Here is an 18,152-nt window from a genome sequence, read left to right on the forward strand (position 1 = left end):
GCAATAGTGACAATTTTCAAAAGCATGTTACATTGTTGTATTCATGGTAATGACAACATTTTGATCACAGACTTTTAAAAGTTTTTGTAAAATTCATCCAAATAATTGATCCTGGTAGATGATTTTGTAATTTACAAGAAAATAAGTAAAATACTAGATCTTTCCTCTTTTTTATAGAGAATTTCTTAATGTAAAGTGGGAAAATATGGATAATTCCTGCTCCTCCTCTTCCTCTCCTTCCCCCCTCATCCCCCATTTTATTTTTCTCCATATTCTCTGCAGTACAATGCATAAGTGCATCAGAATTCTTTCTTTATCTCACTGTAAATTATTTGTAAAAGGAAAAAGCTGAAGTGATCTGACAACTGCTGATGGAGAAGTCCTGTTCACTGTCTCCACTTTTCAAATGGGCTAATTAAAATACCATTTAATACGGATTTAGTGGATATAGAACAGCCTTTGATCAGCAAAAATGATCTGCATAGTCAAGCTTTCTTTTGATGTTTAGCACAATAAAAACTACTGAGTTCCTATAATCTATTAACCTGTGAGTCTATCACATTTCTGTTGGACCATCAGACTTCAAGGTCTTCCTTTTCCCTTCATGCTCTATCAGTTTGGGGGACTTAAGGATAGAGAAAATATTTTCTTAAACATTTAATTTTTTGAATTTTAGCTCTTCCACTGTCTCCATAGAGGAGTTGTGATTTCTAAACCTCTCCAATTTCAGGCTATAAAAGACGGGAACTATCATGTGTGTGTCTGGCCTCAGGAGCAGAGTTGGATGAGTGTATTGGATTGAGAGTGAAGGCCTCTCTCCCAATCCTATCACTGCCATAAGATGACTGTGTGTATATAAACAGGTCATTTTACTTCTTGAGAACTTATTTTCTCTTCTCAGAATGGGAGATTTAAACCAGATGATCTATAATGTGTATCTCAGTAACTTCATAATTCTTTGAAGCTCTAAAATGTCTAATATTTTAACATTTTAGGTACATATAAACATTAAATGTTAAACAGTCTATTACTATCTTAGACATTTTAGATATTGAAGACATGTTTCTATGCCTCAAATCAAAACAATTACTCCCTACAGCTGGAAGAAGAGTCATTACAAATATTGCTATTAAAGAAAAATGAACCAGTCACCCAAAAACCTGACCACAGTTGTTTATAGCAGTTTTATTTATATGTGCCAAAATGGAAGTAACCACAATCTCCTTTAATAGGTAGAAGCAAACACATTGGTATATCCATACAATGGAATATTATCAGCAATGAAAATAAATGAGCGATCAAGCCATGACAAGTGTCTTGTTCCATATTGCTAAGTGAAAGAATCCTGTCTGAAAGGTTTTATATTGTATGATTTCAACCATATAACATTTTGGAAATGGCAAAACAACAGACATTCAAATGATCAGTGGTTGCCACTGATAAAGGGAATAGGGGGAAGAACAGGTATGTGAAACATGGGGCTTTGGGAGTGAAACTGTGTGTACTCAAATGGTGGATTCGAGACATTACACATTTGTACAACCCATGCAATGTTGGACTGAATTGTGTTCTCCCAGAATTCATATAATGAAGACCTAATCCCCAGTACCTTAGATCAAGAGTGTTTTGGAGATGAGGCCTATAAATAGATAATCAAGGTTACATGAAATACAAGGGTGGGTCCCTATTCCAATATAACTGTGTTTCTTATGAAAAGAGACACCAGGGAACCTCACACAGGAAGTAAAGGCAATGCATGGGCACCCTGTGTAGGTGACTATCTGTAAAACAAGGAGGGACGCCTCAGGAGCAATCGAACCTGCTAAAATTCTGATGTTGGACTTCTAAACTTCAGAAATGTGAGAAAACAACTTACTGTTACTTAAACCATCCAACCTATGGTCATTTTTGATGGCCACCCCAGCAGACTAATATGCTTCCACTCTTGATATTTTAATTTTAATAATTGCCATTATCACTGCCATTTAAAAGTCTTTTTTTCCAATTACTTTAAAGTTACTACATCATGCTAACCTGGAAATAAGATTTCCATGATTTTTTGATTTTTTTTTCCAAAGAGAAATTTTATTACTTTCAAATACTTGATACCAAACTGGTGCTTTAAATAGTGTGTTGTAAGATTTGTCTCAGTGAGTTAATATCTTTTATGATGCTCAAAGTGTGAAGTCTGGGCAGAGAGAGATTGTTTTACACAATTTAATATTATTTAAATTGCTAAATATATCAACCAATAGAGGTAAAATTCTTGATAAGACAGAGTTAATTTTTGCACCTTAAGGAGCTTTATAAAAACCCATTTAACCTATTCTTATTAAATATATTCATTACATTCAAATATTCTTAAGTTATGTGAAGAAAAATAAATTTCAGGTTTTAACTTTGAAAAGTTAATATTTTATCGAACTTACCTTGTCTGAATATGAAAGTTGTTTGTGGTTCCTGTGTGCTCATAATCATGGATGGCAGCAGCAAAGACCATTGCTAAAATTTCCAGTTCAGTGAGCCAGTGCTAATAAATTAAAGAGAGAGTCCATTAGATTTAGAAAGCAGAGTCATGTTGTCATTCTAAGAAAAAGATTTTCAGTGCACCAGTATAAGCAATCTTATAAAATTATTTTTTAATTTTGAATACATTTTCTTCCCATTTCACCTCAATTAATTGTGCATAGTGGATGTTTCATGAAGTCAATGATTCTTCCTGGCCTGCAAGTTCAAAATGCAGACCTTATAACATATTCCTCATTTCTTGGAAAATAAGTACTTTTCTATGATTTAAAACGTGAACCCTGATTGGATTTTGAGTTCTCAGCCTTACCACTTGTGCTCTCATTAAATCTTTCAGTTTAGTTAATTTTAACAGATAGCACATACATTAATATGTCTGTAGGTCAACTTTCGTAGAAGAACTCTGAGAAAAGTTTCCATCAGAGAGTAGAAAAAATTCACTTGGTTCACTAGAGAAACTGAACTTAATTTTTGCTTTTAAAGATATGGAAATGTTCAGGAATTTACCAAAATTGCTTTTTGTAATATATATATATATATATATATATATATATATATATATATATATATATATTCTAAGACTGTACATTTAAAACTAATAACAACAAAAAATAAATGCTTTACATAAAATTCAGACCATCTGCTTCATATACATTGAACTTACTGTTATAACTTGAATGGTTCAATAAAATGTCTCTTCTACTTGAAGTTTCCTTTAATAATGAACTTAGTTTAGGTAACTCAATAGACAAGTATTCAATATGCAATTGTTAAGGTAATTCAGTAGTTTGTTTACCACTTACATACTGTATAACACTTTTACTGCACTGTCCAATATGGTAACTACATGTGACTATTTAAGTTAAAAATAGGTTAAATAAAATTAAATGCACTTTCTCAGTCACCATAGCCACATTTCAGGCACATTCATTCATAAAGAATGGTGTAGATGCGAAGCATTTCCATTGTTACAGAAAATTCTATAGAACTTGATAGTAGGAAAGGAGACTTAAAATGGTGTGGAGTTTGTATTAGTGGTCTTATTCCATATACCTGCATAATTAAAGACCTTGTATAAAGCAAAAGACAAATCTAAAACTACATGCATACTTAATAAAAGGTGACAGAATAAAGGTGTAATCAAGGGGAAAATAGAATTTCTACTTGGTGGCAGTAAATCCTAGAAGAAGTAGGAACAAAAATAGGTTGCTAAGGGCAAGTTTGGGATCAGGGAGAGTTTAAAGAACGTTCTAAACAGAAAGCAAGACAGAATACTATTTTGAAAGTCTACATGGAAATTGCACTGCCAGTAGTACAACTCTGTTGGGAATCAAGTGAAATAAAAGTGAAAAGAGAACACAGTATGGGAAGTCTTGATATACTACCTTGACAACAGATGTGAATTTGGATTTTGTCTAATAGATACGAGTCAAAAATAAAGGAGGAGACAACTGTTGGATTTCTTGGTTGAAAAAGTCATGGTCTTTTTAATCTTTGCTCCTTCCACATAATTTATCATGGTATTTGGTACATAGTAGGAATTTAATATTTGTCTGTTGAGTTGAATTTCATTAGTTTTGCAATAAGAGGAGGGACTAGAGAGTAGTAGAAAGAGACTGTGTAATCAGACATTCCTGATTTTAAATCTTTGTTGATCCTTAGGCAAATATTATTTATCCTATCTGCTACAGTTCCCATGAAAATAGAATTAGTGATCATTTCCTTGTGGAATTTTAAAAGAAGTTTAAAGATAATTTATATACCATACCTATTACAAGTCTTGTCATACAGTAAAATATAGAATAAATGGCATTTTACTGAACTTATTACCTTAAATCATTGTTTAAGACATTGAATTTGGAAAATAAGAGTAAACTAACATATCTTTAATGATTGCAGTTCAAAATTAAATGGCTCACAGTTAGATGACTGAAGCAGAAATGATTTTCAGAACCAAAGGGAGTTAATATAATAAGCTGCTTTACATTTGTAGGTGCATTTAATTGTGAGTCATTAAAAAAAACAAGGTAAACAACTTTATTAATAGCCTGTATTATAGGCTGAACATGTACTGAGCCTATAATGTCCCCACTGAGACTTGGAATTAAACACCATGAAATGAATAGAAATTAGTTAACCCAGTTTTTGTACCCCAGTTAGTCTACTGTTTCATTAAAGAAAATTGTTCCTGGGCCTCTCTGGTGGTGCAAGGGGTTAAGTCTCAGCACTATGAAGCCATAGGCAGCCATTGCAGCACGAGTTAGATCACCGGCCAGGGAACTAATCCACATGGCACAACAGACATCTCCTGACTTACCCGCTGCTCCCCTCAGCAGTGTATTTCAGAAGATCCATCTGTTCTGCTCCCCACTCTGTCTCTGGTGAATCCTCTCACTCCCAATCCCACTCTGGCCTATACCCCAGCTCTTGTATGCATAAAAAATAAATCTTTAAAAAAAAAGAAAATTGTTCCTAAAATAATCACCCAGAAATATTTCTGAATGGTTATATTTGTGATTTATAGATTTAACTGTGATTTCAAACCCCACAATATTATCTATTATGATAATATAGACTATGAAGCCAAAATTGTAAAAAAGAAATGAATAAGGAAATCAGAGATGGGTTTAATTTCATAAGTATTTAAAACTATTATCTGCTTACTTGTCAAAATTGGGTAGGCACATTTTACTAGTGTTAGTATCATTAATCTGTCTCTCAAAATAGTTGTCCTTTCTCCATGAACCTATTAATTATTGTTATGCTTAAGTTTTAACAGTTAAATTTAATTATAACATAGTTTGGGAAGAGAAAAGTATAGAAGTATAGAACATTCACACTTAATTGAAAAACACATCTATTTTATATTAGTGAATGTAAAATTTGAGCTGAATTTTAACTCCTTAGTTGGCAAGTTATTGTATGCTGGTGTCAATGAGTATTCTAGTCATAAAATAGATGCTTAAATCCATAAATTTTGCAGATGATTCACAAAAGACAAGCCAGAGAAAATAGGATGGAGTTATCTCTCTTTCCAACTAGTACAGTAGTCAGTCAACACATAATCTAGGTTCTTCTGATTCCTAAAGGGCAGAGATAAAGTATTAAAATGATGAGTCATTAGCATTTCAGACATTGTTATTTAAACTGCATTTTGCCTGGAGAATTGCTTAGGTAGACTTCTCTAAAGTGGGCAGTCCTCAAATTATATCATAAAGAGGTAATTGGTCCTCATTAATAGCATGAGTAATGGTGACAGAAAGGAAGGAGAAGGCAATATTAATTACATACACTAATTAGATAGTCTCACTCAATTTTTTTAACCACCCTAGTTACCATTTCCTAAGTAAGCAATTTTATTCTTATTTTGGCAGATAACAAAGCTGAATCCTAATGAAGATAATCAACCTGTCAAAGGTCACATTGCCATTAAGTGTCAGAGTTGTAATTCAACCAAAATTTGTCTGATTCCAAAGTTTCTGTTCTTGCCACAAGGCACAATATTTCTTCTATGGAAGACAACATAAAAAAGGAGAAGATATCAAAAGTAGAGTTTCTAGATAATTTAAGTAGATTTGTTTATGGGTAGAAGTTGATAGAGGTTTGATTTAAAACTCAGAATGTAATTTTCATATCTGAATTATTCAGAGAGAGAGAGAGAGAGTGTGTGTGAGTAAAAGAGAGAGAGGGTGTGTGTGTGTGTGTGTGTGTGTGTTTGACAGAGAAAGTGTATGAGTATATATAGGTCTGGAACTTCAGGTCAGAAAAGCACATTGACCCATAGTTCTTGGTATATCCAGAAAAGCATTATTAACAACTCATTTAGCCCTACAAGGTTGGACATCCTTTGTATTCTATCCTTTTGAATTGGCTGATAGAATTTGAATTCTATCCTTTTGTATTTATACAGAATACAACATATTCTGTATAAAAAGTAAGTATATTATAATAATACCAATACTTAAAACACCTAAGTTAATACAATATAGAATAGTTTATGTTAATAGCTATTATGTTTCAGGAACTAGGTTAGATGCTTTACATATATAATATCAACTACACACTGTCATCCTACAAGGAGGTTGGTAGTATTAACCAAATTTTAGTGAGTTAGAGAAAGCAAGCTAGAAAGTGGAGGAACAGTGCTTCAAACCTATGTCTGATTGCTTGAAAGCCCACAATTTTTTCAACCTTCCAAACAATGCTGTTTGAGAAGCCACTTACAAGAACAGAATTCCCACATGCTATAATTTATAAAATAGAGATATAGTGACAAATTTTCTACAAATTTATTGGAGAAAAATTGAGTCATTCCAAAGTGTGGGAGGCTATTTCTGGGTATAACAGTGGAACACAAGTAGCAAAGGAAAGAGATTTTAAATCAATCGCTCTTCTACTTTTCGTATTAGACAGAACACATGCCAGGAGCCCTCAAATGCAAGTGTTCCCTTACTAAGGCCTTCGGGGTGATTTCATATTTGAAGAGACATTCAGAGGTGACTTGGCAGCACTCAGTGAAGCATTTACTCTTTAACAAATGAATGAATTGAACTGCAACATAGCCCTGTCACTATGGCAGATGGCTATGCATTAATCAAATGCCAGCGAGAGAAGGAGATGGAGGACATACTAGTATCAATTCCCCTCTACACTGCCTACTCCTAGGCCTGAGGATGTCCCATATGACATCAACAAACTGAAGGACAATGGCTTCATCACAATTCCTCTCAGACAATGATCCTCAGAACATTTTGCAAGTGATGGTCACCCACTGTGTTGGGCTGCTATTGGAGGATACCGTACCTGTCACGGTGAAAAGCTCACCCTAAAACAGCAGGGCCTCAACCATAACACTAAAGGTAGTGACCCAGTCTTCTCCATGTCAATTCCAAAGGATTTCAGCTAAATGAATATTTCCATAATACTTTATTTTTGTTTCAAAGAACCAACATATTTGCATGTATGTATGAAAATTAATACTTATTATCACTTTTTTTAATCTAGTAAAATAACCTTCCAAAAACTGTCAAGGAGTTACTTTAACCTAGTTTTAACAAAATTGCCAATGAACTCAAACTGATTTTGCCTTTCTTTCACCAGGTATTAAAAGTTCATATTAATTCTTTTATTTTTAAAATTTTTATTAAGGTAATATTGGTTTACAATATTGTATATGATTCAGGGGTGTAAGATCATACCTATCCATAGGTCTGTTACTCACCACATTCACTACCAAGGCAGTTCTCCCCAATAGTCCATTGGGTGCCCTCTTTTTTGATCCCTGAACATCATCGCTCCCATCTCCCACTAGATTTTTTTGTAATGGCCAAACTAATGCCTGTGTACAGAGCCCACTGTCTTTGTTTTTTTAGCTAAAGGATGAATAAAATCCAAAACAGTTTCCAAACCAAACTTGCTACAGTAAAGTCATATTCATTATTACTAAGTCATAGTCCTCTCAAAAAATTCCCTTTATGATTTTTAGTAAAACTCCTTTTTAAGAGTCATGCCAGGCTGGTCCCGGGAACTTGAGATGACTAGGTATAGCCTAGAACAAGTCTTCCTTGCAAGTCTGAAGGTAAAGTCACATTATGGATTTGAATTTCTCTATTTTCCACTAATATTATATTTATTATATTTCTCATCTCTTCAGTGTCACCCAAGAACAGAGGTTCTGATGCTGACAGAGAAGATTAATTTGGTTCCATTTACAATGGTAGCAAAAAAAATAATAATTTTGAAATGATGAAATTTCAATTACCCCCCAGCATAATATGTCATATAACTTCTTACTGTACTTCACAGTTAAAGTAGATGCTTTATTATTTTGAAACAGGCATTATTTTCCATTCCATTTTGTTCTGAGGAAACTTAATCAAATTAGTTTCTAATTTAGAATAACTCTCAAATATCTCATTTTTCAATTAAGATTTACCAGGCTATAGAATTCAAGAAAGAGGAAATAGCAAACATTTGAAATGAAAATCACCTATCAGATTCAAGACCAAGGCCTTAGAAAGGAAAATGTGAATATCTCTAATCAGGAAGATATAAAGGCAAATTTTTCAAATGTAATAGCATTTACAGCTTTTAGGACAAATTTTGTTTTTCATATTAATTGTCATGCATATCAAACCAAGTGAAAGCAAAGAGTTCAAGAAAAAGCTGTAACAATGAAGGCTTATTAAATATAAAGAGCTTAAAGGAATTTTTCTGTGTGTGTGTGTGTGTGTGTGTGTATATATATACAGACATGCTAGAAAGAGAAACCAGTATAAGGAAGGTTGAATATATTATTATTTTAAAAGCTGACAATATTTTAAAGTTTTATCTTTGGATGTTTGAGTTTCCACTTATTATTGGTAATCTCTGCTTCTTCCTTTAAATGTCAAATCAGACTCAGAATGAATGGTGAGTAAATTTCAAGCAAGGATCATGCCCAGACGTGACTACATTTGAATTGGCTTATTGGGCACATTTACTCCTTAAGTAGACAATGCCCATAGACATAGCATAAAGGGTGGAAAAACACTAGGTATGAAGTCAACATGCAGTTTTGTCTTCTAGAGGGTTATGCCACTGCATCAGGGGAAATTGGAGATTTCTGCATTCTCCAAAGTAGTACTTCACTCCAAATCAGGAGGTTACTATGTAACCTTACCAAAGAATACAAGTTTCTATTAAATTCAGATTCAAGAAATTTCTCTAATAAAAGTCCTGTTATGCCTCCAGTCATTAGCCATTATCACTGTCAGTCATGTGAGTGAACCATTGTAGACATTTTCCCAGTGAGGTCATCAAATATTCTCAGTCATAGTTGCTAGCTAATCACATCACATAAGAACTACTCTACTTCTGGTTGGGACCTCTCTAGCCACAAACTTTTGAAAGATAATGACAAACAATTTTTAAAGACACTAAGTTTTACAGTAATCTGTTTTAGAGCAACAGATAATTGTAACATGGGGCAGGAATAGGGTCAAAACTCAAGGCTTTGATGCATCTGCAAAATTTGGAGGTAACTAAATGTGGAGAAGAGGAGACACTATTGGATGAACCATGGCAAAACCATGGCAAATGAATGTAAAATGTAGTAAATAACATACTACTATACTTTAAATGATAATGCTTTTTGTATGTAACAAAATTGGAGAACCACATACCTGATATGTTTTAGGATTTTTAATATACAACACCCATCAACCCCATGGGTTTTTCTTGGGACTAAGTTAGAAATACAGTCTCTGGTACACAATGATGTAATATTGAGGATCTCTGGCCCCCCAAAACACTTGCTACATAGATCTGAGTGCTCAGGAACTTCACCATTTGAAAGGGTGTGGCTTTTGAAATCTTAAGAGATAGGTGATATATTTATGGGGCCCAGCAGAACATTCTACTTACATGTATTTTATGACACTGCTCCAACATAGGTTGGCACATGAGGAATCGAAAATTACTAAAGTTTGGGGATCTCACATGGCCCACACCCCTGGTAAACTTTGGAAACTTCAGAAGGAAGGACTTCTCCCTTTTCACCTTCTAAGCTATGGATTTGCAGAAATTTCAGGCAATTTTATCATCTATTCCTTATTGCCTCAGGATTACATTGCTGAATCATTTATTCACGTGTTCATTGATTCAGTCAAATGGAAAAAGAAAAGAGAATTTGGAAAAATTCATATGAATATTTTCCAACATTCTATTAGAACATAATTTATTAGCAATGCAAGTATATGAGAAAGAGCAACGAAAGCTCACATGAGAGAACATGATGCAAAGAGGGGAGAGTACTATAATTAACTTTTACTCCAAAGACCTTTTCTAGGTCACTTTTTTCATTGATTCCTATCAGAAAAGGAATTTACAAACAAAATGTTCTTTTACAGTCCAAATTTTGGAAAATTTGCAGCATCACTTGTCTCTGAGTATTTTTTTGCACTGTTAAAGTATATTTTGAAAAAATATGAATTACAAACAACTCATTAACCCTCAAAAATCCAATAGATTATAATACTTCAATGGACATTGTGGGGACAATGGGTAATTAGGAGAATGAAATTTGATGTTTCCAAACTAACAAACTTCAAAGACTTGCTTACCATGATACCTGTATGAAGCATTATGTAATGCACAGTTTGAGTGACATCAGCTGCATGAATCAAATTGTGATATGGATTTTTGTGCTTGCTGTAACCAACTTCTAAAGCTTCTGCAAAGGCAATTAGGCAAGAAACAGGAATCTACAGAAAGAAATAATTGTGATTATATTTTGATCAAAAGAGAGACCCTAAACCAGCATAAGTACAACTATGTTTATGGGATACATTAGTGAGTCGTTCATGGATAGTAGTTTGTCAAAGTAAAATGTGAATTCTTTTTTCCAAAACCACTTTACTGGCTTGTTAGCTTTCAATCTTGGGACTGGATTATATTCCCAAGCATTTAACCAAGATAGATGAAACAGTATGTTTACCCATACTTCTCAAGTTAAGAAGCCTAGTTCTTAAAGTGGCAACATTTCCCAATTACAATTTGGAAAATCTAGTTTTCCTATCTGATACAAAGATGTTAAGATGTACTGCTTCCTGGTATTTCACGGGTCAAATCAAGCCATAATTCCTTAGGTACTGATGTAAGTAACAGGCTACAGACTGCTCTGAAGTCAGGATCAAATCTGTTGTTTAGACGACCTTAAATTAATTAGAAGCCCTTTCAGTTTTAGAAAAAATGCCACTAAAAGGTTCATTCTGTGTTTTAGGAACAACAGAGGTCATATTTCTCTAAGACACAGCTTCCAATCTCTGCATGAGTATTCTTAGAGTAATTCAAGGGGATGTTGGTGTCTTGTTGGAAGGAGGCAACAACGACCTCATGATCTCCAGGTGGATATAGAAATGTCAGTGAGTTATGGATAATGGCGCTATCAAGTGGTGAACTGGTTGCCCTAGTTCTGTGACACACCAACTAGAAACATTACAAAGGTCAATTTATTAATGGTGTAATGTTCTGTATTGTCATTCTTTTCAGATAACTAAATCTAAGAGCATTTCACTTTTATCCCATGTTTCTGACCTTGAAACGGTTGATAAGGTCATATCTGGTAAACAGTTCATAAATCATAAACTTCAGACTATGTTCTCCACTTGCTTCATTTAGGGCAAATACATCAAAAGACCATTTATCAACATCCTGTAGAAAAAAGAGTAAATATTTTAGGTGACCATATATAATTCTGTCTGTATGAAAAATTCTTCAGAAGATCAGGGATAAACATTCAGCAGTTTCAGGTTTCAATTCAGCACATAAAACTATATTTTTACCAACATCCCATATGACAAGGCCACTTAGTACCCAGGGGTTCACATAAGTGAGACCATCATTCTTAATATAGTGTCAAAATCTTCCCCTTAATCCTGAGGTTATCAAACTTGATGAAACAAAATTGATAACATTCTAATACTGCACTTATCCTTAATCCCTCTGCAACCTTAGGCCAAAAATCATTTTCCCAGAGTGGACCCATTTTATGATTGATTTGCAGGTTACATGGGGATGGTATCAGTTATGGGATAGAGGGAAGGTAGCCTCAGTGTCTCTTTTTCATTCACCCACCCACCTGCCACTTTGTTTGAAACTGTACCATAGAAGTCAGTAATTTGGTTTAAAGCTTAGATATTATATGCAATAAAATGCAAATACCCTAGAGAGGCAGAGTTTATATTACATATTACTCTCATCTTGGCTAATTCATTTATACTTTTACCCAGGGACACATGCTAAGATAAAGGAAGTGGGCCTTCTGATTAAGGAGGAAGATAGTGATTTTTGCCATTCTAGGCAATTCCTTCAGGGAGCAGTAAGGTTACAGGGAAACAGCTCCCTTAGAAAATACCCCTTAACAGTTAGGAACAGGGAGCAATATACCAAACCATTCCAATTAACTCATGATTTTGCTTAAGGTAATTTTCAGGCACAACCAGGCAGAGGAGTCCACAAAACGTACTTGTAGCAGGAGATAATACTATACACCAAGGAGTTTTTAACCTAAAGTTTGAGCTTCAATAATAAATTAATAGATGATATTAAAAAATATAGCCCAGGGCCTCCCCTGGTGATACAGTGGTTGAGTGCCGGGCTGCGAAGCTGGCCACAGCCTCTGCAGCACCAGTTTGATACCCACCCACCAGCAAGGGTCCCACAGGGTGCGCAGACCTCTCCTGCCGCGCCCGCTGCTCCCCTCAGCAGTGTATTTCCTCGATCTGACTGTTCTGTTCCCTGCTCTGGCTCTGGTGAATTCTCTCACCCTCCCATGCTTCTGACTGTACCCAGTGCTTGTATAAATAAATAAAAAAAAAAAAATCTTAAAAAAAAATAGCCAAATCAATTTTAATGGTTACCAGAAACTATTAGTAAAGAAGATCTATTTAGTGTTTACATACACATGGCAGACTTAATATTGAACAGTATGTAAGCAACCTTAAAGCTATGCACTGATTTTGAATTTGAGCAGACACTGTTTAGAACTTTATTCATTAAATACACTGTAAGGATTCAACTGTGTGCATTGTAACATAGGGAAACTAAACTGAAAATCTGATTAAAAAAAGTATTCAAACCTTCTCTTTTAAAAACACCATTTAAAAAATCCAGTACTAGTGTCACTTGGAAGTACCAGTAATCATTGATTTCCTTGCGTGCCTTTGTTAAATTCCTTGCATTTGACCTGATTTGATCCCCCAAACACTTGCTTATCTGATTGTAAATTAAAAATCTCTAAAAGTTCTGTCAGAATGCATTTTACCATCAGTAAAGCTCAAAGGAGGCCAGCAAATCTTTCATCAAATTCCAAAGCTAACACAGAATTAGTTCAGACTGTTACAAGGCTGCTATTTATAGGGCACGCTTTGGGTTTCCCACTGAGTAAAAGGTTAGTTCTCCATTTCTTGAGGGTTTTTATCAGCAATGATGATTTACATTTATAAACTAATGCAGATACTTGGCTTTTAATTCGTCAGACTGAACACAAACAAGGGAAGGAGGTATCTCAGGAAATAAGAATTACTTAACTAAAAATATTCCTTAGTGATGAATGTGTAGTTCATGTTTCTCTGCACATTTTAGTAAAACATTTACATTCTCACATACTGAAATATTGTTCATTGTTTTTAAGCAATGTTTTTTAAAAATAAAATTAAAATGAGTAATTTTCTTAACCTACAATTGAGGAAATAAAAATCTCTCAAGCACCAAGTAGTAACTAATATCCTCTAATGCAACATGTCAGTCACATAAGTGTCTTTATTACAGCTTTAGAAATACAAATATAAAAAAAAATCCAAGAAAAAGGATCTACTGTTTTAAATTAATAAAGATTAAAATCTAATATGCAGCAGAGAAAAAACAAATACCAAAGGGTTGTTTGAAATAAAATTAAAAAACAAAAGAAAGCAATATAAATATAAACTAGGAAACAAGTTTATTAAATCAGAAATAACATAATCCAGGATATTCTGTTGCCAGTATTTCCTTTAAATTCTTGGTTAATACAGGAAAATTACCATGAAACTGTTAGAGAGGGCAAAGTTATAAGCTCCACTCAAATTAAGTAAAGAAAGAAATAAGGAACCTAGATGATAAGCTTAAAGTGCCTTTGTGGAAATAATGTCTAGAAATGGTGTGCATATGCACATGTGCACCCACATCACACACACACACACACACAGAGGAGACAAGCAATTAAAAACCTTCACCATTTCAGAGTTTCAACTCTTATTCTTTCTAACCCACATAGCAACATAGTTGGGCCTCAGACTAGGGTCACAGGAAAATCAGATAGAAGAAAGATGAATTTCTTATTTTTGTCTTTGTTCATTTTACCCTACTTTTTTGTATTTTCTCAGCCCTAAATTTTGATACAATTTTCTCCCATGTAACTCTTGCCCTTTAACTGTATTTGATTGAAACATCTTTTTATGATTCATTCAACTCTTTCATAATATATACATAACAAAAGATGTACATCTGACAAGACTGGATACTACTTCAAAATTGAATTCAGCTTTGTCTACGTAGACAAAGCTGAAGAAGGAATAAAAGCACATGCTTTACACACATGCATCTACATTGTTGTAGTTTATTAGTGTAAATCAATCTTCATTTATCTATAACATGTCATGATTTGGAAAACACTGCATTTTAAATATAAAATAATGCTTACACTTGATTGCAGCTAAAACCTACCCTCATTTTTCCCATCATTTAAAGAAGATTTGAAAAAAGAGTCATTTTAAACTAAGATAAATTAAATTATTTCACCTTTAAAGTGACTATGACAGCTTCTGGATATGCCAAACCAACCATATGATAGGACTTTCTGTACATCCTAAAAAGAGAAAAATAAATGTATACATAAAAATTATTTACTCACAGTTCTCAACTATTTCTTAAATATATGGGAAAAGATTACCTTTTACTTGTTCACCTTTTATCATTAGTTACAGAATTCCTTTGAAGCAACAATGATAACTGTGGTCATCACATATTAAGCATATACAACGCAGTAGATGTTAATAGTATTTTGTTTACTAAAATCAATATAATTTTAGTTTCTATGTAAAAATAGCTTTACCTTGTCTTCATCTTACTAAAAGGGACTGTCCTTTGGGCAAAGACAATATTTTCTAGCATGCAGTCACATTGATGAGTATTCTTGTTCTGTGTCCATTTATATTCCAAAAATTTCAGTCTGGACATTTCAATGTCATTAAAATATTACCTTTATTGATTTCTTTTTCCAAAATGATAATAACAGGAGGGAGTATGTATTATTATTAGAATTTACACATCATTTCATAAGTTAGATAGTGGTCTCCCTTAAATTAATTTTAAGTATATTGATAAAAAAGTTGGGTCAGGGCCTCCCTGGTGGCGCAGCGGTTGAGCGCTGGGCTGCAAAGCTGCCCGCAGCCTCTGCAGTGCCGGTTCAAACCCCGGCCACCGGCGAGGGTCCCACATGGCGTGCAGACCTCTCCTGCCACACCCGCTGCTCCCCTTAGCAGTGTATCTTGGTCCTTCTGCCTGTTCTGCTCCTTGCATTGGCTCTGGTGAATTCTCTCACCCTCCCACGCTTCTGATTGTACCCACTGCTTGTATAAATAAATAAATAAAGCTTTAAAAAAAATAATAATTCCAGCATTTAAAAAAAAAAAGTTGGGTCATATTACATGTATTTCACTTTAGAAAGCTTGGTGACTTGACCTGATGCTTCCTTGCTTCACTGGCAGAAATGTTTAAAAAAACTATTTGATAGCTAATATGTGAGAACTTTTCTTCTACAATGGGAAGAGGATGGCCTTTTCATTAGTGCAGAGAAATTATTGCTTTATTCTGTTACATAGTATAGAATTTATTTTATGAGATGTTACATTTTATTTGGGTAAAATTGTGTTATTTTTGAATGTGTTAGAATCGTCACCCAAAAACCTTTGCTTTTAAGCTATGCTAATGTGAAATAAAAATTAAGTCCAGGACAAGACATTTTTATTATATTTTAGTTCATCATAAAGTCCCCGCATCAGTTCATTCGAGATAGTCGTATGATTGCATAAGAATAACTCTATAAGTAAAATAGAGGACTTTTACAACTTTCATCTAGTAATTTATTTGTTGCCTCTCAAATTTTATTGTCCTGAGATATTACAATGTCACTTACCGTTCCACAAAAATCCCAGCTTGAACAACATGCACAATGCTCCGAAATCTTGGCTTTTCCTCAGATTTCTTTTTCATCATCCCCATTTTTCGTGTAAAGGTAGAAGCCAACCAGTCCCGGACTTCCATTGGGACTGAATCTGACTGAATGTCACTAAGCTCATCTTCAGTATCCAGCAGTCGTCTACAAAAATTCATAGCAATTAAATTTTAGAAAAAAAGTGAAGAAAAACTAATAACAAAACAAACATTGCAACAGGATTTAAAATACACACAATCACTCTGTGATTGTTCTTTAATAGAAACTACCAAAGGAAAAAAAATGGTTGGGTTAACATTTGGAAGGCACTGAATTTCTCAATTTGATCATCTCTGAAAGCAAAGGACTGAGAGACTTGAGAATTTGAAGCTTCTCAAACATTAAGTACCAGTCCAGGGGTACCAATGTCATTATCATTAATATACTATTGTAATAATAAATAAAAATAGGGAAGAAAGTTCATAATCAGATAGCTGCTATAAAGGAAACAAGTATGTAAAAAGGGAGGGAGTGGGCTGAAGCTATACTTGTCTTATATTTAATAAATGGTGTATATGTAATACAGATAGCTCATGTTATTTGAATAAAGCCACTATCAAGCACTATTAACTTGATAAGTATCTCTAAACATTGGGAAAATAGTAACTTTAACTACTCTGGAAGATATTTATTCTCATATCAATATCAAAGGTTAGAAGGTGAAAAAAAAGTAAAGATGAAAACAAATGGGTTACTTGAAAGCTGCTTTTAGGGTGACTGAGCCAGTATAAGCGGAATAGAAATATCACTAGTTAAGAGCAAAAGGTGTCTTGAGGTTAGCTATCTGATGGGTTCAGACAGCCAGCTGAGGAAATCAGCTGAGGGAGGAAGTGAACTTAAACTGAAGCCACTCCATAGAAGCTCTTTTGTATCAGCTCCTGGCAGACAATGTCAATTGGACTGAATGATAATAGCTGTATTTGTAGAGGGAACCAAGAAAATGTCCTCATTTTAAGGTTGGTCAGCTCCAGTGATCTAGAACTTCCTGAATGTGTGAGCTGACAAGATAGTCTGAAAGGCTCCCCACAGAACACACACAGCTTTACAGAGCAATTAAGCTTTGCATCCAGAAGAACAGAGGTCAGATCTGCCTGCGCCCAACTCAGTTATTTGTGTGTCAGTTCACCAACTTAATAACTCAGAGCCATTTTTGACACACTTTAGCTTTGACCTTTGGAGGCAATTCATTTGGTAAATCTTTCACCACAGAGCGAGGATGCAGGATTATGAGCTAGCTGATGGACAAAAGAGAAGCCAGCATGTGCTCAAGTCTTCAGAATAAGTCACACATCATCTAGAGAGGGAAAGACCACAGAAAGGGGGGGGAAAGCAAGTAGCTCACCCCAAACATTCAATACTAACAAAAAACAGGTTAAAAACAAGATGCAAAGGAGTAAATCTTATTTCTCTAAATGACCTCTTTTTATAGGAGATAGTCAATTGTCATTATTTTTCAAGGTATTACAAAAGCATGAATGCACTTATGAAATAACATAAAATAACACCTTAAGTGCTGCAGTTACAAAATTATCTGTAAATATATGAAGATAAAAGGACATGGTTAAATTAATACCAATTAGTACTTACTTTATATTATTTTTAATTTTCTTTAGGGCCTTACACTTGGAGGATTTTGATTTAATCTTAACACACTGACATCCTAATTCAGAGCAACATATCTTTTTTCCCATTTAAATTAAATTCCTTAGCCAATGGCAGTGAGATATTGCACTACATGGTTTGAAATTTTGAGGGCTTTAAAGATTATGCCATTTCCATTATTTCTTATGCAGTGATTAAATAAAAGCATAGAACAGAACACGTGGAATGGGTA

At 34.2% G+C, this 18,152-nt stretch overlaps 1 protein-coding gene across 4 annotated transcripts in view; it reads right to left on the reverse strand.

The window, feature by feature from the left end:
* Positions 1-18,152, reverse strand: part of PDE1A (phosphodiesterase 1A) — a 282,559-nt gene that overhangs the window by 39,640 nt on the left and 224,767 nt on the right. For 3 of the 4 annotated variants that reach the window (XM_054699907.1, XM_037523666.2, XM_037523665.2), the window contains exons 3-7: positions 16,241-16,423; positions 14,845-14,911; positions 11,602-11,718; positions 10,629-10,769; positions 2,430-2,530 (exon numbers count right to left, since the gene is read on the reverse strand). In XM_054699907.1, the coding sequence (XP_054555882.1) occupies positions 2,430-2,530; positions 10,629-10,769; positions 11,602-11,718; positions 14,845-14,911; positions 16,241-16,423 (609 nt within the window). Of the gene's footprint in view, positions 1-2,429; positions 2,531-10,628; positions 10,770-11,601; positions 11,719-14,844; positions 14,912-16,240; positions 16,424-17,905; positions 18,131-18,152 lie in introns of those variants that run through there. The other variant, XM_054699908.1, reaches the window with a different exon arrangement.

This window comes from Talpa occidentalis, unplaced genomic scaffold (genome assembly GCF_014898055.3).
Source record: "Talpa occidentalis isolate TD23 unplaced genomic scaffold, MPIMG_talOcc4v2.1 talOcc4.3, whole genome shotgun sequence".
Classification (NCBI taxonomy): Eukaryota; Metazoa; Chordata; class Mammalia; order Eulipotyphla; family Talpidae; genus Talpa; species Talpa occidentalis.